The sequence below is a fragment of the Mixophyes fleayi genome, chromosome 5 (genome assembly GCF_038048845.1).
Source record: "Mixophyes fleayi isolate aMixFle1 chromosome 5, aMixFle1.hap1, whole genome shotgun sequence".
Taxonomy (NCBI): Eukaryota; Metazoa; Chordata; class Amphibia; order Anura; family Limnodynastidae; genus Mixophyes; species Mixophyes fleayi.
In genome coordinates this window covers 115,354,693-115,381,645 of record NC_134406.1, presented here as the reverse complement: position 1 = coordinate 115,381,645, position 26,953 = coordinate 115,354,693, and the positions used below count along the sequence as shown (strand labels likewise).

The 26,953-nt window shown below is 42.0% G+C and overlaps 1 protein-coding gene, 1 long non-coding RNA gene and 1 pseudogene across 9 annotated transcripts in view; 1 reads left to right on the top strand and 2 right to left on the bottom strand.

Moving 5' to 3' along the window:
- Positions 1-26,953, top strand: part of LOC142158614 (uncharacterized) — a 183,368-nt gene that overhangs the window by 114,260 nt on the left and 42,155 nt on the right. The gene's annotated exons all lie outside the window — the stretch shown is intronic.
- The window catches only part of LOC142158612 (uncharacterized), a 220,247-nt gene that overhangs the window by 171,660 nt on the left and 21,634 nt on the right, over positions 1-26,953 (bottom strand). For 7 of the 8 annotated variants that reach the window (XM_075212730.1, XM_075212735.1, XM_075212734.1 and 4 more), the window contains exons 5-6: positions 26,713-26,743; positions 12,247-12,330 (exon numbers count right to left, since the gene is read on the bottom strand). In XM_075212730.1, the coding sequence (XP_075068831.1) occupies positions 12,247-12,330; positions 26,713-26,743 (115 nt within the window). Of the gene's footprint in view, positions 1-12,246; positions 12,331-26,712; positions 26,744-26,953 lie in introns of those variants that run through there. The other variant, XM_075212737.1, reaches the window with a different exon arrangement.
- On the bottom strand, positions 10,432-10,872 carry LOC142157939 (COP9 signalosome complex subunit 8 pseudogene; annotated as a pseudogene).

Genomic DNA, 26,953 nt, shown 5'->3' with positions numbered 1-26,953 from the left:
CACTGCCAGACATTGGGGACATACCAAAGCTGCCTCTAAGGGAGGGAATGCTCTGGAGCGGCTGCACGCAATACTTTCCTGCCAAAGCTCGCATCAGGGGATGCGAAAGCCTGCAATCTGTAAAACTTTACAAAAGTATGAACAGACGTCCAAGTGGCCGCTTTGCACAGTTGTTCAGCCGAAGCCCCATGGCGCGCCGCCCAGGACGCACCAACAGCCCTGGTCGAGTGAGCCCTAAGCGTCTGAGGAACTGGCAAAGAAGCTCGGACATAAGCCAGACTAATAGTGGAAGTGATCCACCGAGCAATAGTCTGTTTAGATGCCGGCCAACCACGCTTCTTGACGATGTATAAAACAAACAGATCCTTTGTTTTACGAATTGAGGCTGTGCGGTCCACATAGCACTGGAGAGCCCTAACCACATCCAGCAGATGAAGATCGTAATCAACAGAATCAGTTGAAGACGACAAATCCGGACGAAATGCCGGAACCACAATCTCCTGGGTGAGATGAAACCTAGACACTACCTTTGGAATAAAGGAAGGTTTAGTAGGTAACACCGCTCTATCTTCATGGAACACCAGAAATGGAGAGCTACAACAGAGCGCTGCCAATTCTGACACTCTCCTGAAGACTGAACACTAGCTGAAGATATAGCTAGAAGAAAAACCATCTTCCAAGACAGATGGTGCAATTCTGCTGTCTGAAGGGGTTCGAATGGAGGAAGACGAAAAGCCCTCAACACTAAATTTAAGTCCCAAGGTTCTACCGGATGAGAAAATGGGGGTTGAATATGAAGGACCCCTTGTAAAAAGGTCTGAACCTCACTCAGAGGCGCCAATTTTCGGTGAAAATAAATTGACAGCGCAGATACCTGTACCTTAAGGGAACCCAGTCTGAGTCCCTTATCCAGGCCCTCCTGCAAAAAAGCCAACAGTCTAGACAGGCTAAACCTGGAAGTATGGAAACCCTTGGATTCACACCAGAGGATATAAATCTTCCAGACCCTATGATAAATAGCCGAAGATGACTTTCTTGCCCTAATCATGGTGGCAATAACCCGTGACGAAAAACCCTTAGCCTTAAGAACTAAGGATTCAGTAGCCACGCCGTCAAAGCCAGCCGATCTAATTCGAGGTGGTGAAGGGGGCCCTGAACTAGCAGGTCTGAGCGCATGGGCAGACGAAACGGCTGATCTGCCTACATTCCTAAGATGTCCGAGAACTACGCCCTGCGAGGCCAATGAGGTGCTACCAAGATTGCCTGAACGCGTTCTCTTTTCAGCTTTTTCAGAACGCGAGACAGCATCGGAAAAGGTGGGAACAGATACACCAGCCTGAAGCGCCACGGAATCGCCATGGCGTCTGCTGCGTATGCTCGAGTGTCCCGGGACTTTGCACAATACCGAGGGACCTGACAATTCAGTCTGGAAGCCATGAGGTCTATTTCTGGTAGACCCCATCTTTGGACTAGAAGAACAAATACCTCTTTGCACAGGGACCACTCCCCCGGATGAACCTTATCCCTGCTGAGGAAATTGGCTTCCCAGTTACTCCTGGGATATATACCGCCGAGATCTGGGGTACATGATATTCCGCCCAGATTAGAATCTTGGCAGCCTCCTGCATGACTGCCTTGCTGCGAGTTCCTCCTTGATGATTCAAGTAAGCCACGGCCGTGGCATTGTCCGACTGTATCTGCAGGTGTTTTCCTTTCAGAAACCCCTGAGCTTTTAACAGAGTCTTGTGAACTGCTCTCAGCTCCAATACGTTTATGGAAGAGCTGACTCCTGGGGAGACCAGAGTCCCTGAAACCTTAACGGTCCTGTGACTCCTCCCCAACCCGAAAGACTTGTGTCCGTGGTAACTAAGGTCCAGGGGTCCGATTTGAGGGTCTGACCTTTGCTTAAATTGCTCGTGGAGAGCCACCATGTTAATGACAGTCGAGTTAAAGGAGACAGGCGGATGAACTGCCTGTCCAACTGTTCCTGTGACCCCGACCATTTCCGGAGAATCTCTAACTGAAGAGGACGGGAATGAAATTGGGCAAACGGAACTGCCTCGTACACAGACACCATGGTCCCTAGAAGTTTCATGCAGGAGAGCATGGACACTCAAGGGCGATCCAATAACTCTGGTTCTCCGCTGGAGGGCGAGGATCTTTTCCTGAGGAAGGAACACCCTCTGAACCATTGTGTCGTACACCAATCCCAGAAAGTGCATGCGCTGAGCTGGTATGAGAGACGATTTTGGCACATTCAGAATCCACCCATGGTCCTCCAAGAACTCCATTGTGGTCTGAACATGGCGAGATAAAATCTCTGCAGACCTCGCCTTTAAGAGAAGGTCGTCTAGATATGGAATTATCGTGACTCCCCTTCGTCTCAGGGCACTTGCCATAACGGTCATGATTTTTGTGAACACTCGAGGAGCGGAGGCCAGACCAAACGGGAGGGCTCTGAATTGAAAATGATCGGAACTCACCGCAAACCTCAGGAACCGATGATGCTGTTCCCAGATGGGAACGTGTAAATACGCATCTTTTATATCGATGGAAGCTAGAAACTCTCCCTCTTCCATCCCTGCAATGTCCCTGTCCCTGTCCGTAGAGACTCCATTTTGAATCTCTGGACTACCACTTGCTTGTTCAAGGACCTGAGGTTCAGTATAGGGCGAAATGTTCCGTCCGGCTTTGGAACCAAGAAGAGATTGGAGTAGAACCCCTGACCCCTTTCTGGCCCCGGCACCGGAACCACCACTCCCGCACCCTGAAGCTTCGCCACTGCTTCCAGCAGGGCCTGACTTCTGAGGGGACAAGCGGGCACCGGTGAGGAAAGAAACCTTGTTGGTGGAAACTGGATTAAGTCTATAACATAACCCCTCGACACCACTCCTCGAATCCAAGCGTCCGACGTGACTGACCACCACTGGCGCTTGAAGAGAAGAAGCCGTGCCCCCACCACTGGTACCCGCGTGGGGGCCAAGGAGTCATGCTACAGGTTTTTCACTAGGACGCGACGTTACCCGTCTGGAAGCGCCCCTACCTCTGCTGCCACCTTCTCTGGAAACAGCCGACTGACCCCTTGGTGGGCCGCCACGGCCCTGAGAGAAGGAGCGAAAGGACCGAAACCGAGCTTGACGCGGTTTACGAGAGCCCATGGGAAGAATATTACTCTTACCTCCTGTGGCTACCTCAATCACTTTCTCAAGCTCCGGCCCAAACATAGTGACTCCATCAAAAGGCAGGATTTCTAAGGACCTCTTTGACTCAGCATCCGTCGTCCACGAACGTAACCATAGGGAACGTCGTGACGCCATAATAAGGCAGCCAATTCTGGCATTAACTGCTACTGCATCCATGGATGCCTGTCCCATATAATCCGCCGTCTCCTGAATGTGCTCAGCGAGAACCAGGAGATCAGGTAGCGGAGCATTACTCTGGATGGCCGAGATCAACTGCTCTGCCCGTATCTGCACCGCCTTATTTGCTCATGCAATTGCCACAGTGGGCCTAAACAAGCTACCGGAAGCCACATAACCGGACCGGAGAGCATTGTCACACTTTTTGTCAGTGGGATCTTTGAGAGATACTCTCTCCTGGGTAGGAATGGCAGAGGAAGTGGACAATCTGATAATTGGTCCACCTTAGGAGACGCCTCCCATTTAATAATACACAATATAGCAAGCGCTGGGACAGCTCAAACTCTTATTTACAATTATCTCCACATGAGATTCAATTACTTCCAATATTTATCCACAGTAGAATTTTATTAATCAACATGTAGTAGATATATTAAACATCCTTTTAAAATTATTTTGATTCAATACAATTTTGATATTCCCTGGTATAAACAAATACATATAACAAATACGTTCCTCCCTCAACAGTGGAACAGGTCTTTAACCCTAATTTCAACTTCTGCCAATGAAAATAATTCCCTATATGTATAAAGGGTTCATCATATCACATTGGTATATCCAGATATATATAGAAAGAATCAGTTGATAACCCGACAAAAATATGGACGTTTCTACAAAAAGCGAATACATGCATGTACCGAAAAAATGTATAATCGATCATTCCAATGAAGTGAGTTATAAAAATCTGTATAAAAAATAATAAAAAGTACGTGATATTAAAAATAAATCAAGTCTCATCCGTAGTCATAGATTTATTCCTATTGGAAAAACCGTGGAAAATAACCAAACGGTATATTAATAATCCCCAAATAGTTGGGCATAAGGAGAAACTTCATTCGTATGCCTATATTCTATTATCACATCTCCTTAGTGCCATACATTCATTGCCTGCAAAGTCCCACTTGAGAAATTTGTTGTGTTCAGTGGATGTCAAAAAAAAGGACATGTGTTTGAAGGGTTATCTATTCCGGATCTGTATTAAAACACAGTGATAACATAAAAACATAGCCCATTTAGGAATAAGCAAAATCCTTTATCTTCTGATTTTCCGAGGATCAACGGTCAAACCACCCATTGTATATCTTCATATATGGAAAGTTCTTACCTCATCCCGAGTTTTGGAGGTAGATGGTAAATACAATTACCCGATCTAAAGCCGTGCTTGCAAGCGTGGATACAGCACAGGAGCGTTCTTCCGTCTGCAAATGAAGCAGTGCACACCTCTCTGTCCGGGAAACAATCTCCGAAAATGTTTGTTCCACTTCTCGTTGCGGCCGTGATCGGTGGTAGACCCCTGCATTCCGGGTATTTCTGAATGTTTACACAGCGCTGTGTTTAGAAAATATCAGGATAAGTGGTCACTGACGCGTTTCGTCCTACAACAATTAGGACTTTTTCCCATTTAATACAATCCTCTGCTGAAAGCGGGTAAAAACTCTTAAATCTACCCGGCATAACGAACAGTTTGCCTGGATTTAACCAAGCGTCCGTCACAATCTGCACCATCTCTGATGACGGTGGAAAAGACATAACCTGAGATTTAGTCCTTTTGAAAATGGAGAAACCTGAGGGAGCCGAGGGTGTAGGGTCAGCAAAACCAAGGCTATGCCTAATACCTAACACCAGACTTTCAATATTACCCACCGAAGTGGTCATAATACTCAGTGAGTCTTCCTCCTGAGTATCCAAGACTACGTCCCCATCCTCATCTGATGGGATATCTGAGCCTGGGCTACGATGCTGGTTACCATCCAGTAAAGCCCTTTTGGCTCTGTGGGAGACCGCAAGTAGGCGATCATCACTATGAGTTAGAGAACTCTGTGAGGATGTGCCTGCAATTTCTGTCTGATCACTCCCCCCTGCTACATGTGTGGAGCGCTGCCCTGCAGAGAGAGATACCCGAGAGTCTGTAACAACATTCTGACGTATCTCTGCAGCCTGTAACATCACTGTAGTAAATTTCTCCATGGTTGCAGCAAAGGATTTAACCCAAGGCGGCTCTACCATGGCTACCGGTGTCTGAGCTGGGGCGGGACGCTCCTGAGATCCGGCCTCACAAGCAGCGCAAAGGGCACCTTTGTCATGCTGTCCTTTTGAAAGTTTTACTTTACACATGGCACAAGTAAAATACAATGCAGACCCTCCAGAGGATCCCCTGTCAGAGGACTCTTTGTTAGACATCACTGGATAAATACAGTATAAACTGATTATCACTAGACAGATAAATGATTATTGTCTAAACAGTTAATGTCAGAATACAGCAATACACAATTTGTAGCCAGATCTATATACCCGGGTACAAATCAGCAACAAAGTAACTTTTAACCTCTCCCACTAGGCAGAACAATCAATCATGAATGTTTAAAATGTTTTTGTACACAAACACAGGATTTAACGATACCAGTCACAGAAGAGGTAAATGAGAGGAGAGAAGCGACATGCAGCTGCTCGTATGAGCTTAAGATGGCGACTCCGCTGTGCAGATTCCTGAGAAGTGCGGGAAACGAAAGTCCTCCTCCAGCGCCGCCCTCGTCAAAAAAATGTCTGCTCCTCTCTAAGTTACCAAACAACTCATCTATAATATGGCTGTCGGTAACCTCTCCACAACACGCTTGTTACAGTGCCTAGGAGCGTGTGCGATGTCTGCCCTCCTCATGCAGTGCCGCTCTCTATCATAGAGGGAGCGGTAACAGACCCCCGCTGCTAGTTGTCAGGGGAGGAGGGGGTATGGAGGAGGGGGCTTGCCGGCTAGTCAGTCGGCAGGAAGATGGATCCTGGATCTCCCCCGCGCGACCTATCTCTGTGGCCTGCTGAAGAGGACTACCTCCGTGGGCACCTAAAGCCCTAATGGCGCTATCAATCATCTAAAAGCTCGCTTCTAGGGGATGAACTGCCGGCAAGACAGGTGAAAGGAAGACCTGGGCATCAGCCACTTCTTACCTTGCGCGGGGATCAGAGTGAAGGAAGCCCAGGACTATTCACCCTCTCTGGGACTTAGGATCGATCCCCGCGAATCACCACTGAGAAAAAATAAAATAAAAACGTGACAAACTATCACTAAAGAAAGTATAGGCAGGAGCCTTTACTAAACTGGCCTAACTCCTAAGGCACTAAAAAAAAACTGAGGTATCTAGGGTAGGAGGGGCATAGCAGAGGAGGGGAGTAAAAATCATAGAGTTTTTAGGGCCTAAACTCCCAATCCCACTACTATACCCCAATGTCTGGCAGTGTCCCCCAGTGGTAGGAGAGAGAAATTCTATTTTCTCAAGCATCCAATGGGGGACACCAGATACCTTGGTGACGTCACAATTCTGCCTTTACACTTGAGAACGCTCAGATGAAAAAAAGCAAAGCAACTTTCTCCCAAAATTGGCATCGCTATATGCAAACACATTAAAAGGCTATGAAATCTGGTGTGTGAACACGAAATCTGGTGTGTGAACAGAGCACTAGATTGCCGCCCGACACAGCTACTCATGCTGTGCCACCCAAGAAGCACTCACTGATCTGGTGGAGGGAGCACCAAGAATAACTATGGTAACCTTAGAAGCCAGTCAGCCGCTCTTATGATCCTTAGACTTGGAAATACCTACGAACATAGGTCTGCAAGACACTTACCACAATCAGAGAGCAAAGAGAGCCCTCTTAAAGCTACTCTAATCCTTTATATAGAAACGACCCTTTACTTATTAGGTCTGGTCTGAGAGAACAGTCACGGCAGACTTCCCTGGCACGCTGAAAACTTTGGTGTACTAGGCTATCTACATTGGTGTACTAGGCTATCTATATCGCTATCAGAACAATCCGGACACCATCTCAATTCACCTTCTTCAAATGCACTTTCTTAACTCTGCTGGTTAATACCTAAAACCTGGTAATCCTTTGTCCTATATTCCACTTCAACGTAATTTTATAAGTTCTATGTACTGTTTATGATTCTTCATGCTTGTCCATGACATTTACTGTCAACTTCAGTGCACCTGGAATGACTGATGTGCAGCTCTCAGGTGTTTTCAGATGTCATATTTTTGTTTCCTGGTTGGTGCAAAGAGGTTATAAGCAGGGTGGCTAAGTGGTTAGCACTTCTGTCTCACAGCACTGGGGTCATGAGTTCAATTCCCAACCATGGCCTTATCTGTGTGGGGTTTGTATGTTCCCCCCGTGTTTGCGTGGGTTTCCTCCGGGTGCTCTGGTTTCCTACCACACTCCAATAACATACTAGAAGGTTAATTGACTGCTATCAAAATTGACCCTAGTCTCTCTCTCTCTGTCTGTGTGTTAGGGAATTTAGACTGTAAGCTCCAATGGGGCAGGGACTGATGTGAATGAGTTCTCTGTACAGTGCTGCGGAATCCATGGCGCTATATAAATAAATGGTGATGATAAACAGACCTCTGCATGTTGATTGCCATGTCTGAAGAAACCACAATTCAGTGAGGAGAAACAGGTCAGATTGTTTTATAAACAAAATTTAGGAAATATTGGAATCTGAAAATACTTCACTAACTGACTGATGGACTTGTAAACTAAAAAGTGTTGCTACTATTTAACCACAGATCCAAACAGATTAGCAATTTAAATACTGAAGTGCCCAGAAACTACCTGAAAACAGATATTTTGCTATGCGGGGTGTTGGATAATTACGGATGCCTGTCTGCTGGGTAATCAGATGATCGCAGGTAATACAGGTCTCGTTATTAATAGTGGCTCTGGACATCAGAACGAGGGACACACATCCAAGGTCCCGGATTTATCTTTGAAAGGTGTGGGTTTTAACATCTATGCAGTACAAACATTTGTTTACAGCTGATCGCTGAAAGGTTTGTGGAAGATACTGCAGAGAAACTATATTTTCAATAACAAGTTGTGCTGTGCACCATCGATGATCTTATATATTATAAGAATTTGATAATCAAGTACCTGATAAAGACAATATAAAGGTAAATATCAAAAATTTATTAGACACAAAAACAGACTTATAAGCTGCTTTGTCTATTTAACATATGTCATATTTTAACTCAATTTTTCATGATAATGTTTGTTTTTATCAGGTTTATTTGATTTTAATAAATAAAACTAATATTATTCTGTTGAGTGGTATCTACATGTACTTAAGAGAAAGTGTTTTGCGCTCCTATTTTTCTATAATTTATAAATATTGTATTAGGAACTGGGAGCACATCAAATCTCTAGGGAGCTGCATCTGTCTTATTCAGGATATAAAAGTGGTGGCTATACGTATATATTGAGTAAATGTTTTATAGACTTATATTTACAATTATATATACATAAATATGATTATATTTTGTAACAATTTATGTGGTTCGCATTTAGATCAGTACCCAGAAGATATCCGGGAGGGTGTAGTGTTTTTATGTTTTAATGTTTAACAAATTGCTTATCATATTATCCTTTCACAGAAGTATCATCTTTCATCCTCCCTGCAAAACACCCCTTAGTCCACTGGGAGAGTCCGAGAGATGGGCAATGTGTCAGACTCCTCTACTTATCGGGCTGGCCACTGCTTTGATCTTGTTTTCTTTAGACTATGCTTGGTTTCTGTTTTCCTTACCACTAATTTCACCCTCTCGAATAATCACCTTATCAGCTAAAAGCTCGCCACCATTACTTTAACATCTCTGCTGTCAAATACTAAAAAGCCACCTCATATCAGCACTAATCTTAACTCTTATTACATTTCAACAGCTTTCCATCTCTCTGCAACACCTTCTCTTGCCAATGCCCTCCCTTGCACAACAAGACTTTCCTCTAATACCCCATTCATACTGCACCAAAATCCTGGGTTTTTGCCGGGGCGAGCTCAAACGACCCGGGTCTTGGTGCAGTATGAATGGTACAAGTCAAAAATCTCGGGTCTAAAAACCCGGGTCTTTAACCCAGGATTTATCGAGGGGTAATTCCCGGGTCGGACCCGGGTTGCCTGCACTATGAATGGTGCAATGGTTTTTTGTTGTTTTTTTTCTTCTGTGTAATAAACATTTTATTCTGTCATGTTCTTCACTAAGGGCATTAAATATCAGGCTGCAGGGTAACACCGCTGTAATTTCCATGCAGTGTCTGGAGGTAATAATCACCCTGAAGTGCATACATTACATCTTCTGTGAGGTCTCTGTAAAAACCCATCAATTGTTGGAGAAATCCATTTGCTATGTCAGGATGAGGCAGGACATACGACGACTTTTACTGGTGGTAACTCATTTCCCATTACAATAAGCAGCAGTACACTGAAGGTTCCCCATGAAACCAGGGCATCGACTGTATTCTCAAGAGAGATTTCTGATGGTTAAATTGCTTCTGTCCAGCTTCAGTTACTGTGCTACGTTATTTATTTACAATGACAGGAACTTTGTGAAGCTTTGTGTATAGGGACTGTCCAGTATATGGTTAAACCAGGACCGACCTGGGAATGGAGACACCCGATTGTCCAAAATCAGTGTGACACTGCAGTGTCATTGTGAAAACAACTTACAGAATGTTCCATAGGTCTGTAATTACTAGGAGGAAATGATATGCTAATATATTGCACTACTAGTAAGGAGACTGGAAAAACTCACCTCTGGAAAACTGCTATAAGAGGATGTTCCATTAAGACTTTTCCACTGCATGAGTCTTAACTCAAACAAAACAGGCAACTGTAACCTATTAACGCACATTAGAGTGAATCAAAGTTAATAACTATTGCTAAACCTTCTTAAAATAGCCAACACCATTTTTGTCAGAGTATATCACTATGTATAGGACTGTAGGCCTTTCTGGCAGCAAAGTAGTTAACTCCCACACAAGCCAAATTTCAAAGTCTGCCTTTTGATACTTTCTCCCATCCTCAAACCCTTTCAGTCCTAGCACAGCTCACAAGATGAGGAGTGTGCCTGGCCTGCAAGAGTATAGTGATTGTTCAGTCGGAGGATTTAGAAGAACGGGCTATGAAGTGTGGAGAATGCCCCCTCTGCCTAACTTTTGCACATTCTTGATGTCAGGCTGGGAGGGAGCTCTAGTTCTCTAGGAAAGCCACGTAGTCGGTGAGTCTAGCCAGCTGCTGTTCGTTGGGGATCATGCGCGTTGCAGAATCGGCCTGCCAACCTTGTTCTAAGACACCTTTAACAGCTTCTTCCACAGGAAGTCCAACAAAGGCTGCTAAATCATCAGCAGAAATGATGTGTAAGCTTGTAACACCAGTCCAAATGCACGCTGCCGTGTTGCATCTCGTACAGCCTCCATGACTGGTTGTATGTTTTCAGACCATTGATGGGCAGCTATGGCAGCATAAATTCCTGGGAATTCTCTTTGCCAGATCCTCTGCCCCACCTCCCAAATCCAACCAAGCTCTGCACTGGCAGATTTAACAGCAGGTGGGACTCTTTTCCACAGATAGCGGGCATTATTCATGTCATTGTGCAATAGGTATAGAGATAAAAGTTGACAGTAGACCAGGGGGGTAGCAAGACCTCCTGGGGCCTCTATCTCCTGCTCCTCGGCCAATAAAAACTGCTCTGGTGATGACTCCCACAAATTGCCAGGGCACAGACTTGTGCAGTATGAATGGGGTCAACCCGGGAAATTCCCGGGTCCGAGGTGCAGTATGAATGGTGTTTCTGAGCTGTGACGCTCCGAGCCCCGGCAAAAACCCGGCTTGAAAAACCCGGGGCGGCAGTATGAAAGCGGTATAACTTTGAAGCATTCTCTGAAAAACCACCTTGCCAGGCAAGCTTTTCAAATTCCTCAACCACCCTCTTAACCTCCCTAGGATACAATTTCAAAACATGTGTATTTATTTTTTATATTTATATACATTTTCTACAATAACCACATTGGTTAACTAATTATTTAGATTTTATGTTGCCTGCACTTATTTATGTTTTATAGATTTATCAATTACCATATACAAAATTTTTAGAAAAACAGACAAGACCTTTTTTAATATTACATTTATGTATTGGTTGTTTCTTTGGTCTAAACCAAAAAGGATACATTTTATATACGTCGATTAAGGCACTTGAACCAAAGTTGTCCAAAACCAATCATGAAAAATCCTATTTCCAACCCCACTTCTTAAAAAGAAAAAGAAAGAAAATGTATCCTGTGTGTCAGATCATTATATATATTAAGAGGTTTGCATTGGAAAGTTAGATTTTTTTCTAATTGGTTGAAGCTTTGAGATAAACAGAGCTTAAAGAAGACTCTGTACTTAAATCTGTCGACTAGAAATCTTTCAGTGTGCAACATGGAGAATCAAAGAAAAGCATAAAACAGAGATAGAATAAATAATTTTCTGAAATGTGAAAAAGAAGGAAAGGAGGGGGTGTGTTATTTTGAAGAGTTGAAGTAAGGTGGATTAAAGAAAACAAAAACAAAGGGGTTTTAAAATGAGTAGGTGTACTTGTGGATATATTTGTATTGTATGTAACCCTTTGACCAAACGCAGGGAGCATAGAGAGGTGACCATCATATGTGGTCCAAGGATAAGAGTAGAGCAATGTTTTATTGCTAAAGGATATTTGAAAGGCGTGGCTCCAAGAACACAATAGTGAAATCAGCTAACTGGTCTAGCGTTTAAAGTCACCAGTTCTCAATCCAATTTAGCTTCTGAGGAACAAAATAGAAAAAGCTAAAGGAAAGAGGTCCTCCAACATTGTTGTTATCCCTTTGATCACTTTTCACACCTTGTTGTTACTCAATGAACTGTGGGTTCTAAGGTCACATGTAAGCAACTTGCAGTGTGCAGCACTCTGTGCAAAAAAAATAAAAAAAATGTGTTTTTTGCTCTGGGAGATGTCCTTGTAAAAAATTTTATACTTCATCCACTTACCTACTGCAGGCTCAGTGGTTTTGCATGCATTTATTTGATCCTCTAAGGTCCCCCCAGCCTTTGTTGGCGTCTGCTGATCATCACCTAAACAAAATAAAATATACTGAACTATGAACAACACTCCAATACAGTCAAATGGTATATGTCAAATATTACTTGTATAATAATTTTCTATTCTTTGCTGCTTTCATAATAAGTCATGACTGTAAAACAGATGTTTGAAACTATAGGACAAATTATTTGGTGTCATAAATGGGTAAAATACTGAATAATGCTTTGGTGATTAAAATGTAGCATTCAGTAAATCAAACAGTCAACTAGCTAGTTTAAAGGAGAAGGAAGGAAGGAAAAGAAAATGAGTATAATGCTCAATGCCTAGTATTATCCCTACAGTAGATGATATTATAAAATATATTTAAAGCTTTCCGTTCCATATACCTACTTAAAATTAGAGATGGGCGGGCTCGGTTCCCAGAGAATCGAACCCGCTCGAACTTTGCCTATCCGAGTACCGAGCCGATACTCTCCCGCCCGCTCAGATTCCAAATCGAGGCCAAACGTCATTGTGACGTCGTCGGATCTCGGGGCTCGGTTCTCGTGATGCTTGAAAATTTTAAATACCTGCCTCCACAGCAATCCATCGCCATTTGACAGAGGGACAGAGCAGGGTGCAGTCACAGGCTGATTAGAGCAGGGACAGATAATATACCTTATTCTTCATACAATTCTGATAACAATTGATAGAGAAGAGAAGAGAGGAGGATAGAGGAGTCTTTTTTTTTTTTTCAATATTTGGCACTACAAGTGCTTGGGGGTGTCCCATATCCCCCACTGTAAAACAACAATTTTTCTGGTGCTGAAAGTCTTATCTAACAGCACACGCTGGTTAATTTTTTGCACTACAAGTTCTTTTGGGGTGTCCCCCATTCTTTTGCATTAATATTTCTGGCTGTCAAAAGTTCTATTTGTCAGCAGTATCTAAAACAATTTGTAGCACTACAAGTGCTTTGGGCTCATAATGGATTCAAAGCAGTCCACATATGAGCAGAATCAGCAACCAGGTTCTGTCACCAGTCCTGATGGTAGTGTTCCCAGTACGTCATCTGGCAAAGGCAATGTCAAACTACACAGTCTTTTGAAATCAGTCAAAAATATACACACCAAAAAAACATTTACCGTGTTGAAGCGAAAAAGAAGTGTAACTGAGGAAAAGTTAACTGGCGATTAAAAAAAAAAAAATTGCCAACATGTCATTCTACACACGCAGTGGCAAAGAAAGAATGAGCCCTTCGCCTTTCTCTATTACTGCCAGATCTAAAAATATTACTGAGACTTCTTCTTGTAAGGTCACTCATGAGCAAGCAAGACCAAGTAATTTGCAGTCTAAAAGTGGTGCACAACTACTGTTACGCGTGAAAGCCGAGCTGCAAGAAAACAGTAAGGCATTAGAGGATAATGTATGCTCTGAATCAGAAATGACACCAATCCCTGTGGAGAGTCCATCCACCAGTGGTATGTCTAATCGTGGGCATTCTGATAACGTACCCATAAAGAAGGGCCATTTCAGCAGTTCTGCTGATGTGTGCCTGAACAGCCCAAGTGTAGCCGGTGATACACAAATTGAGGATGCCACTTTGGAATTAGAAGAGGATGAGGGGGAGATTTGTGTAGGCGACGAGGGCGCTAATGAGGATGTTGATGATTATGATGCAGACAGATACCAAATTGCCTTTCTCAATTTCTATTTATATTCTAGATTATATAACGGCTGAATAGTTTTCTATTTTACTCCTAGTGGAGAGGGGATCTGATGCAGACAGATACCAAACTGCCTTTGTCCATTTCTTTTTATATTCTAATTCTACAGTCTATGCAGTCCGCTTTTTTTTCTATTCTACTACAAGTGGAGGGCGGGGAAGGTCACAGACAGCCACCAAACTACCTTGGTCCATCTATTTTTTATATTGTTCAGTCAATCCAGGCTGCTTTTTTTCTATTCAACTACAAGTGGAGGGCGGGGGGGGGGGGCTATAGAGACAGAAACCAAACCGCCTTTGTCCATTTCTTTACATATTTAACTATAAGTGTAGGTTGTAATTATACACCCAAAGACGATGGCTGCATTGCCAATATGCATGGGTGAAGAGGAAGACAATCTGGTTTGTGTGTAGAATTAATGAAGGCCTACCTACCAGGAATTAAACTGTTTTTTTTGGATAATTTATTAGCTTTACAATTACATTACTTATCCAAGAAACAGGTGGAGCACTAAATTTGGTTATTTTATGCCCAAAAACATTGGTTTTTCAACAAAATAGCAAAACAAAACCAAAACACGCAATGGTGGTTTTGCAAAACCAAAACCAAAACACGACGGTAATCTAGATCCAAAACCAAAACCAAAACACGGGGGTCAGTAAGCATCTCTACTTAAAATGCTGCATCACAGCATGACTGCTTCTGATGTCAGAACAGATAGATAAAGTATTTAGTAAGGTGTGATGATAAAACATGAAAACGCTATTTAACGCATCAGAGTCCAGAAAAAATTTATATGCTTTCTTTAGCCTTGTTTACTTTAAGTAACAGTCCATCTCATTGCTTCAAAAGTGGAACTGTACTGTGATGCCAAAGCAAAGCCACAAAGTACATTTAAATAAAAGATGGTAGTGCAGTCCACCCCAACCTCAGTCTTGTTGGCTTTTACATGTATCCATATTTCAGGGGGTTCTATGTGTTCTGAACAGAACTGGCAGATCAAATAAGTTAACTTTAAATAATAGCATGGTGACCAATCAAAAGCCAGTTGTAAACAGTAGCCTCTGGGGGTCTGATTTAGGGGTGAGGAGGGAGGCAGTGGACTACCACCTTTAATTCAGTGGTAGGAAAGCTTTAAAGACAATGCATAATGACCAGCAACATACAGCTCACCAGCAAATTAATGATGCAAACCAATGACCTCCAACATATTAAGAAAACTGACCAGTAAAGTAAATTACTACATTTAAAAAACATGCACACATGTAATTAAACATTTCTAAGAATAGAGTAGCTGATTTTATAGAACATTAGCTTACTTGCACTTGTGTAGCAAATGTAAAATACATAAATATATACTTTGCGTGAAAACTGCTAATTAGTTTTACAAAAAAAAAGTATCTTGTATTTTAGGTTTAGTGTCCTTTAATGCAGGATTTCAATGACTAACAATATTAAAACAGCATTCCAAGAGGAACGGGTTTCAATCAGGAAAGGAAGGTGCTCCGCTCATTCACATTGAGGATATTCAACCTAATGTTAACGTTCATCCAGTGGCAATACTACCATTGTTGCTGCAGGTGCAGTGCACCGGGGCCCACTGCATGGTAGATGCAGAGTGTTAGGGGCAGCCGTTAACTCCTCCGTGCACTGGAGCCCACAGCTCGCTAGTTCCACCTCCGAGTTCATCCATACACAAAATTTAACATAATTATAGACTATATGGACAGCTTACACAATGAAATGACCCACAGGAAAAACAAATGACAAGATCTCTTTTGTGCTCATATAATTCATTTATCATGCCCTGCAAACTACTCAGACTTCATGCAGAGTAATCAATTTATAAACAAAAAGTAGCAGACTCACTATAACGGTAACTTTCAGAAAAAAAAATAAATAAAGTTTCCTACAAGCGAGGCATCCTACTAAATGACTTATTTAAAAAAACAAATAACAAACCCATTGAAAAACATTTACATTAAATAAATTATGTCAATATGGAAACATAAAAAAACTGAACAACAGAATTGTGTATTTGGTACAGTAAGTGTGCAACTTTTATTTGTTCCAATTTAGTACCCAATAATGTTAATATCATACTTGCCAACTTTCTTCAGCTCTCTTCCGGGAGCCTGCCAGTGGCGGTGGGCGTGAGGTGGGCAGAGCGCCAAAAATCCCTTCATTTTTGCCCCGCCCCCTGTGGCGGCATGACGCAATCGCAGCGGGCCATATACCGCGATTCACCGGGAATCGTGGCGTTTGGGACCTAATTCTGCCCACTTCACTAGGAAGTGCCCCACCTAGTGCTGGTGTCAAGGCATTGGAACCATGAGTACTAGCCCGAACCCTGCTCCAGATCCACTTACAATTGTTGCCGTGTCTTCCCTGCCAGTTATGGCCTGATGCAGTTTAGAGGCAATCCCACAGCGGGAGCAGGCTGTCGGCACCTCCATTGCCTGCTCCAGGCATCCCCAGTGGCAGCTGAGGGATGCCGCCAATAGATGTAGTAGACGTAGAAAAATTAAGAAAATACAGTAAAACATAAAAGTTCAGATGTCACCAAAGGCAGCCACTAAAAACGCACCCAGCTATGGTAGGCACTTGAAAAAACTAGGGATTAGGAAGTAGTCAATAATCACTAATTATGTCAGTCAGACCTAAAAGCAGATTAACTATCAGTGCTGTACAGTCAGTAGACATACCGCATATAAAAAACAAAACAGTTTTCATCTTTTATTAACAGATTTTACTTTTAGGCATTAACTTTAGCAACAAATTCATTTTATTCAGGAGGTAGAGTAAAAGGAGCATTTGTAAATAAGCAGGACAATATTTTCACAAGGTTAAATAGGGAAAAAATAACCACTTTAATAAAGCAGCAGGATCAAAGCTATCTAGTCTCATGGAGATATAAATAAAGACGGAATCAGATACAGATCACAAAGCTGCGTGACGTCACTAAATATTGAAAAAATTAAGAACACTATACGGAGCTCTCCCGGTTAAACATAAAAGTGCCTAAACAGCATAATAACATAATCTAACACATCATGTGACAAAATAACATATCCCCATATTGTGCAAACATCAAATACAGATGATCACTGGCCACATGTCTGAATCAACTAACTTTCTACAAGGCAAGACGACCAAATGGTCGTTTGCGGTCTGCTTATTTTATCTATCTCTGGTTGAAAGAAACTACAAAAGTTTAATATCTCTGTGCTAATCATTGTTAATCACAAAGCACATGTGACAGAAGTGCTTTGTGATTAACAACATCCATTTAGAGGGGTTTTTGTTTTTTTAATATATACATAGATATTGAGGAAAGGCTTTACCATAACTTTTGCACAGATTTTTTTTAATATATAATAATTGTTATTGTGGTAGATAATGCACTACAATGTAACAAATCGAGATCATGCAAACATAGGTTATATACATAAATAAAGAAAAAAGAAGAACAAGAGACATCCAATCACGGCTAGCCAACAAATACCACAGCCGTCCAAAGAAGCCAGTCAACAAACCAGTCGAGTTATACACCTTATAAACACAGAGAGAGACGGGCACTTCACTCCTAGGTGTGAGATGAATATCAGGGTTGAGATAATGCAATCGGAGGGTTATTAGCACACATCCTTAGCTCAAACCACTAAGTGTGATGAAAGCTTTTTCAGACTTTTGTCCGAAGACCTCAAGGGAGGAGGATATCTATCAAGCTCTTCCAAGTGTCGAAAAAAGTGCTTCACTCTGGAATTCTTTTGTAAAGAGATTTCAAACCAATCCATGCGGAATATGTGATAAAGTTTTTCTCTAAAGAATAAACACAGGAGGAGCAATCTGGGCCCAGACCTGGAGTATGCTTTTCTTGGCTGCAGCCGAGATAGCAAGTTGTAACTTACCGCAACCCCTGCTTGCATTAAATTCTGTTGGGAGTATTCCAAAAAACGCCTACTCTGGGGATAGGGGGGCATATAGCTCACCAAGTGGGTTATGGAGAATCTCCATATCTGGGTTCAGATAAGTTCAATTTGAAGGACTCCCAAAAGCAGTGGAACAAATCTGCTTGGGGAGATACACTTTAGGCAAAGGGGAGTATCTGAAAGGCCAATTTGGAATCAACGGGTGGGAGAAAGGTAGGCCTGATGTAAATATTCAAGAACATTTTCGTATAGGTCATAGCCGGTAGTGTACATATTGATTTGGCCAGAGCTTTTAATAGGACATGTTGAATCAGATTGGTAAACTTGTCCCACCACAGAGAGAGACCCATTTTCGGTTTGTCATAGTCAAACTGATAGCTTGACAAAGAAAAATGTTGTGAAATAGCCTTGTGTGTTGGGACTGGTTTGGACGGTATAACATTTATTGGGTTATCCCAGTCAATTGTGAAGAATTTACGTAGCACAGTACTGATATAATGCCAACATTGAAAAAATGTTAAATAGTAAGGACGAACAAAGGGATAAACTGCAGTAGCCTGAGCATGGGTCATGGGTTTACGAGTTATTTTATCTACCAATGGTCAAATTGTGGTGATGTTCATATTTGCCCAATCAGTGAAGGGATAGAAAGTCATACAGTCCTGAAAGTCTGGGTTATGGAAGAGAGGGAGATGTATGGATGCATGGAGATTTAGAGAATACAAACAGCACACTTGATGCCAGAACTTTTGGGTAGTCAACAGTAATGGGTTGTGTAAAATGTAATCAGGCAATTCCTGTACGTGGAGATGAATAAAGGCCCTTAAACTGACTCCAGGGAGGAAACCCTGGTCCAAAGCTGTACAAGTGGTTGTGTTATGTAGCAAATCTCTAAGGTGACATAATTGGGCCGCTTGGCTATAGCAGAAGTGTTTGGTAAATTGAGGCCACCTCTGTCTCTTGGTTGTTTTACTTTCACCAGGCCAATTCTCGGTTTCTTGGAGATCCAAATAAAGCAGTGAAAAGCCGCATCTAGTTTAACATGATCCGATTTTGTCAACAACAGCGGTAATACCTGAAGGGGGTATAGGAGAGGTGATCATCTTAATTAAGTTAATTCGACCTCCATAGGAGACTTAAGACACTCCCAACCCCGCATTTCCCACTCAGCTGCAGCTATTGCTTTAGAAATTTAGAGCGTATAAAGGGAATGAACATTGGGAGTTGGATGCCCAAGTATGGTATGACCAACCACGCCCATATTAAAGGAACATTGTGTGCCCAAAACGGCACACAATGGTGGACTGTGGACTTATGTCCACTTACTGTGGACTTACTGTGGAACTATGCGATCCATAAGGGGTTTGAGTGATGCTTCCGGATTGGAGATGTAGATCATAACATCGTCAAAGGCCGTCAGTTTAAATTCATTGTTGTCAACCTTGATCCCCTCAAGGAGACTGCAACTTAGCAGAATCCTGACCATTGCATCCAAAACTAAAATTAAAAAGCAGTGGTGAAAGAGGGCACCCCAGGCGAGTGCCTCTCGACATCGTCAAAGGCTGTGGCCATTGACAAACTGTGATGTAGTAGGGGAAGTGTAATAGAAAGTAATCAGAACCCTCAAATCAGTGTCAAAACGGCTATGCGAGAGAACCACGTGAAGGAACGGCCAAGGCCACAGAGTCAAATGCCTTATGAGCGTCTAAGCTGAGAAACTTGGCTTCGCCTAATAATTTAGATATTAATTTATGATTCAGAGGGTCTCCTCTATAAGTTCTAACATAAGTAATATTTCTGAAAAACTTCAATTATCTTTTCCAAATCAGTGAGGAGCTCCGTAGAGGTCGATGACTTAAGGGCTACTATTTGTTCTCTGCGCTTTTGGGACTTTGTTAGATTATGAAAGAGCTTACCAGCCTTATTACTCCACATAAACAATTTGTTTTTCGTGCAGTTATTCTGCTGTTTGGCAAGTTAGGAAGCTTTCCAGCAGTTGTCACGATTCTCTCTGAGCAACAAGGGCAGTTTCCACCAATGTTTTGCGAAAGTCTTCATAAGAGTCTCTCGTCTTTTTGCAATGGATGGAAATACACAATATGATATGACTGTGCATAACCAATTTCAAAGTTTCACAAAAAAGTATGGTGTCATCCCAGCGGTCAATGTTATCGTCCAAGTACTCAGCCCATCTATGTCTCAAATACTGTTGGGAATGGTCAGAGCTATGCAGGCATGAGGGGAATCTACAATGCCGTCTTCTGGCATGAATATGGTAATTAGAGGGTCAGTGAGATCACGACCTGGGGGGAAATTTACTATAGCTTCTAAAAAGGAGCAGTGGAGGTGTTACCCATAGCAACCAATCAGATTCTAGGTATCATTTTCTAGAATGTACTGGATAAATGAGAACAGGAATCTGATTGGTTGCTGTGGGCAATACCACCACTCTTCCTTTATAGAAGCTTTAGTAAATCTACCCCCTGGTCTGAAATGACAATGTCGATTATGTACACATTTTAAGAACCAAAAGCATCAACGAGTCGGCAACAAGTATGTAATCTATTCTGGAAAACGAACCATGAACATTAGAGTAAAAAGAGTACACATTCTGTTTGGGTCAACAAGCGCCATGGGTCTACCACACAAAAGCGCCAGTCCAGAGAAGTAGTCATAGTCAGCCGGTCTGGTCATGGAAGTAACACTGGACCTATCAAGTTTCGGATTTACAACAGAGTTAAAGTTGACTGCAATAAACTAGGTTAAGGGTATCACGTTGCAATACCAGTTGGACAAGGGAAAGAAAAAATATCTTGTTGTGCCATGTTTTGACATATATGTTAGATATAGGACATGTCTCTATGTTACATAGAGAAGAAGGTATCAACCATTCGGTTCCATGACCATGTCCAAAATTGTATATTGGAGGTGTATCGCAATCACTATAGCAAACCCTCTAGCTTTCGCAGCATGAGGTGCCGATAGACAATCTCCTATCCAGCCAGTTGCAAGGTGAGATCATCAGAGTCTCTCCAATGAGTCTCCTGCAAAAAGCTCCATCAGCATGGGATTTCTTAAGGTGGGGAATGACTTATTTTTTAAGAGGAAATTTAGTCCACCAAAATTCCACGCAACCATAGTGAAAGTCTGCAGGAGGATGGGAAAGGGAGAATCAGATCATTAGGACTGCATAGCTAAACCATCTCCCGCAATGGGTGGAATATAGATGAAACAGAGTTTGAGAAGAGGTCACCAGAGTGCACTTCATCTGCTTTCATAAAATAGCAAAATCATAAAGGACGAGCCTCATGTCCCTGCAAGCGGCAAATAGTAATTTGGACATTGAATAACATTAGATAGATGCATATGAAAAACATGTCACTATAATTATCAAACCTCAAAACATTTTCTAATATTTTCCTAACCAAATCTAAAAACAAATGAACTCTTGGAGTTAAGCCAGAGAGCATAAAATACAATACAAAATGTATTATTGTGGGAAAGAAAAAAAATAAAAAAATAAATCAAAAATAATGAGAGTGTTCATGTTAAATGATCAAATCTCAAAAAATTAGTCATTGTAGTTGTAGACTACACTTGTGTATCTGAATTAGAAGTTGCGTGCAACATAACGCCAATCAAGGTGATGTGTGAGGAGGTGGGCGGGTACTATGTGATGAACGAGGAGGTGGAGTGACTGCCTGAAGATACCGTTTGGCAGCGTCCGAGTGATCAAAAATAATAGTGCGGTCGTTCTCAATTATTCTAAGTCTGGCTGCTCATAAAAGTGCAAAGCGTCTGTTTTTAGTTGCTAGGAATTTTCAAAGTGGTGTGAATTCTTTTTGTTTTTGTGTTAGCATGGCTGTGTAATCCTGGAAAATCAGTAGTGTATTATCATTTATAGCCAGGTGTTTCAACCACTGAATCAGAATTTTTTCCTCGTCTCTGAAATCTAAAAACCATGCTATAGCAGGTCGGGGCCTAGTACTTTCTCTAGTCGACCCCCATCGATGGGCTTGTTCTATATGTGGGGAAACTATTTTGTGTTGAAGGATTAAGGCAACTATGAGATCCTGGCTTAGATAGGAAAGTAACTTAGATCCCTTGACTGATTCTGGGATGTCAATGAAATGAAGGTTGTTTCTACGGTTACGATTTTCTAAATCATCTAACTTTTCCTTTGACTGAGACATTTGCTGAGAATGTGTCTCAGAACCATTTTGCAGTGTTAAGATGTTATCTTCAGCATTGCTAGTTCGCTGTTCTAGCGTGTTAATTCTAGCCAGTGATATTTAGATATGGCCGCATCCAAAGTAGATTGCAGAGCCTCAAAGTTTTGTTAATAATGTTGAGCAAGAACGTTAAGTATAGTTTGAGGTGTATCTGAAACTGCAGAAGAAAGTGACAGGAATAGCTGATCCCTCTCCCCATGGAGAGGGGCGAGGCAGGAGGGTAAGTACTCTTATTCGCAATAGATTTGTTCTTGCTCACCCGTTCGTTTGGGTGTTGTCTTGTTACAGAATTTATCCATGTTGCTTCCAGCTAGGTTACACTCTATACAAACTAGCCTAGCAACAAATAGAGTATGGCCAATAAACAGCTATTTATGTTCGTGACTGTGCTATCCCAATGAACTCTCTTACCTTTAGCAAAGCCAAAGACAGCATTAAACATAGAAATCAAACAATGTGAGGCGAGTGGCCTGAGGTGAAAAACCAGTAACAGCCTATCAATTCAATTAGGTATATGGCTCAGTAGCCTTACACATGTAGACAAAGTATAGCGGGTTCCAGAAATAGTTGCACAAGAAACAGTGAGCTGCACTAATGAGTATCATTGGTAAAGAGCCACAGTAAGAAGTACAGTTGCACAGCAAACAGTATAATGCAAAAATGGTAGTACTAATTGAAGAACCAAATAAACAAAAAAAAATTATTAGCACCCTAAGGCAACCTTATAGTCGATTAGCCAAATGATGTAGGACGGTCAACCAGGGCCAGGTGTAGTATCACTGTAGTCACAGGCCAAAGTGTCTTGTGGTTAATATGAGTCTTGTGCAGGAATCGTGGAATAAACATGCAAGAAATGCCAATGCAAAATGGAATACCCTAAGAAAAGGTGTGCATTTAAGGATGATGGCTACAAAGAAGTTCAAAAGTGGGATCCTGTGTGTCTTGAGAGTGAATGTCACTGGCAGTATGTGACAGGTGGGGTGATTAGGTCTATGGGCCCGATTTGGTGTGCCCTCATATATAGTGTAGAGGTTTATTGCGGGGACACAGGAGGAGAGCGGGACACAGCCAAACCAGCAGCAGTACTTGCGGCATTAGTAGTAGTAGAAAGGCCTGTTCGGCAGGTATCAAGTCAGCCAAGGGCAGGTCAGAGTACGGTGCTGCTATATTGACTAGGGGTTCCATCACGGTGGTCGAGACACGGGAGTCAGGCTCTGCGGATTTTGCTCAGCAGGGCTGTGGAATAGTGGTCCCCGACAGTAGAAATGCTAAGGCTGTAAGTAAACAAGTAAGAAGCAGTCAGAACAGTCACTTACTAGCGTGGATTCCTTGGGCCTAGTCGGGTACCGACACGGGTGTTATCTTGATAGGCGCTCCGTGTGTGCATCAGCACGCAGCTGCACCCCAGGTTCCTCAGGGAAGATAAGCTTCGTCTGCACCAGAACAACCCAGATGGTTAACAGCGTGTCGTTCATCCCCCGCCGGGTTGAACTCAGGGGATCTACTGCTTACTAATGGTGTCTTCCGATACAAGATACTGCTTCAACTCCTCCGCCAGAAATTAATTTCAGAGCCTTCATACAGTCCGTGTATTCAAACGCTGCCCAGAGAAAAATAAGTATGCAGCAGTATAGCCATGTGTTGAGTGATAGGTATATAATTAGTGGTAGGCCCGAATTCAGGGCCAGACGCCAGGGAAGGAAAAGAACACACTTCACAGACAACAAACACTCCGGCTCTATCCCCGACTGGATCCCGATGAAGGCTGAGATTCCAAATCGGCAAAACCAGGCTCAGAGGTGACTGATGGTGTGGATTCGCAAGGAGCATGAGGAGAGGATTGAAATGTGGCCATCATGGTGTACTGCCCACGAGAAGTCCATCCGTTTATTACATTTTTAATGGACAGATGTAGGCATTCAAATAATGAATGCTTTTATATATATCTCCACAAATACACATCACAATATGTTGCTACTAGTTTAACATTGTCAGTGCTATCTACTGGCATATGCAGTGATCAAATATTGTACAATTGGATAGAGTAAAATTGTCACCTAATGTCTTTATGGGGTAGAATTACCAGTGTAAAAGCCAGTCTCAAAAAGGAGTAGTTTCAAATTTTTCTAGTGAACTTAGACAACTGCCTTGGTACCCTTCTGCTAAAGGTCTTGGAATTTTTAAGTACATGACTGCACTGGTTCTTGACGCTTGTGCCGTTTTGATAACCTGCAATCAAAGTTAAGTAAACAATCTAACTCTTTAATAACTACTCCTTTTCTGTCAAAATTTAATGGTTGCAATGCAAAACCACAGTTTAAGCGTAATTGAAACACTCACTTCTAATAGTGCCATCATAAAGAGAAAGAAGAAAATGTCTTTAGGTTTACAAAATGCCCGATGCACAAGTCAGCTGATGTCTTCTTTACAACTAATGGATGGAAGTCTGTAAAATCTAAAATAGTAAGTACCTGCTTAACCTATAAAGAGAGGATATCCTGTAAGAATACAATGTTAACTACACAATTTATATCCACAGCCTGTTCACCACTCACTACTAAGTTGCTGTTCCCCATGCTTTAAGGCTAACCTGAAGGCATTCCCCACTCTCTGTAGACCATAAAGAGCCCCATTTCCCCAAACATTTTGTAAATATCTCAATTGCTGTTAAGAAGCCTTACCCAAGCCATATATTTTTGTTCATAATATTATATTTTTATCCCAATTTCTCAGTAAATATCAGCCCTTAGCCAGAAATAATCCAGCTGTAGAACATGTTCAATTTCCTTCTTGTATTATCTCCCCTCTAACTTCCATGAATTAGCAAAATGTAGCAATCCCAACTATAATTAGCCCTTCGCATATCAGTCAAATATTTTCTATTGTATTTACAAACAGCAATTACACATATGGGCCTATGCCAAAGTATACACAGAAAGCAAGTATTTCCATGGTACAGCTGCAAAATGATGCATCTTTGCTTTCTCGGAAAAGCACAGCATACAAATCAAATAACCTCTAAGATGCACAGGGACTGGCTGGGCAGAGGAGCATCTGCCACGCTGGGCCAGTCCTGTAGTGGGCTGCGTCAATGGACTACCTGCATTTTTTTACTTTACTTGTAACCAGGCTGGCTTATACTAAGCAGCCAAGTGCTGAAGTTGTTATGGAAACGCAGGGTGAAGCAGTGGTCAGCCATACCAGAGAGTCTGAGGAGAAGAGAGAGACAGGAAGGAGAAAGCTGACAGGAAGAGTTGCTGGGAGTGTGAAGTATGTCACAGCAACAAGAGAAGGAGCGAGGTGTGTGTAGAAAGCAGAATCTGCCGAAACGACCAAGTGTTTAGAGAAAGAGAGGGATACCCAAGCTATGCAAAGAGAAGCTGGGTGTAGAGTTGCAGAGAGGTCTTGTAGCTGGATCACTGCAGAAAATCCACTATCAAGCAGCCTGAGGGAGATTACATAGCAAAGCAAACCTACGCGCTGAGAGAAAGACTCCCGCTATTAGCAAAAAGCGTGTGAGCAGAGAGGGACAGTTAACAAAATCAGGCATGCAGTTAGTCCATGACCCAACAATGGCTAAGACACTCATCTTCAAAGGAGAGAGATAAGTTTAAAAAAAAAACAAAAAAAAAAAAAACTACCACACCAAAACACTGACCACTATTAATGCTGCACAAAATATCTGAGACTGTGTTACCTGTCAGAGATATAATGAAATTTACCAACGTTTCAACAAGTGCACAAATGTTAATTAGTTAAACTCACAAATCATCAGGCTTGTAATTATTGTTGATTTATATTTTCACACTGTGTGTGGGTGCCTTGTGGGACATTTTGGGGCGCCAGTGAATGTATGTGTGGCGGACATCTTGTCATTTAGGTATTACTTTACTGCTGCCTTTAATTCATTTCTCACCCACTGTCCCATTTATCCCGTTCATAGTTTCCCCATAGTTAAATCCGCCTCTCCCAATTTTTTCCCCCAAAATAAACATCCAGTTGATTGTTGGCATCACAGTGTGCGGTACATTATTATTTAGAAGGTTAGTGTGGTTAGGTATAAGGGGCTTCCCAAGTCAACCCCTGGTGGATTCAGTCACAGTCAACATCCCACCATACTGTGCAGAAGACTCGTGTGGAGGCATTGAAGCGAGAGAGAAAATTTCACCACCACTTTCGGTTTGCTAGGGAAAGGGGTGCTACATACAATGTCCCTAATAGGCTGCAGAGCAAAAGAGAAAATTTGCCAGCCAGACCCTGATGATGCATTATTTTCTTGGTGTTTTTTTAAACATTACATTCCATTTTGATTATTGTACCCTGATCAAAATACATCTCTATCTCCTCTTTCTACATCATAAACATTTCAAAGGGGGACATTTATACTTTTAAATTAAAACATACTAATACAATCCAATGAGGTTTAAAAAAAAACCAAAAAACAAAAATAAAAAACACAACACATCAGCAGGTGACAATACATTGTAGTAATGTGGAGAAAAAAAAAAGATAGTATAGACATTTACAGGTATACATGCACTTACTCTCCCCATGATTTCGGAGTGCCTCCTCAGCCTAAAAGGCAGAAATGGAGATTATAAAATATAAGAATGTATGCCATGTAAAATGTGCAACCACATGAAAGTGAAAATTGAAAAGTGTTATACAGCACAATGACTTGTGGTTGCTCAGTATAACCTGTCACAAATAGCACAGGTTACTTAATAAAAAAGTAAATAATACTGTATGTTGCTACACAGAATTATTTCTAGAACATAGTGTACA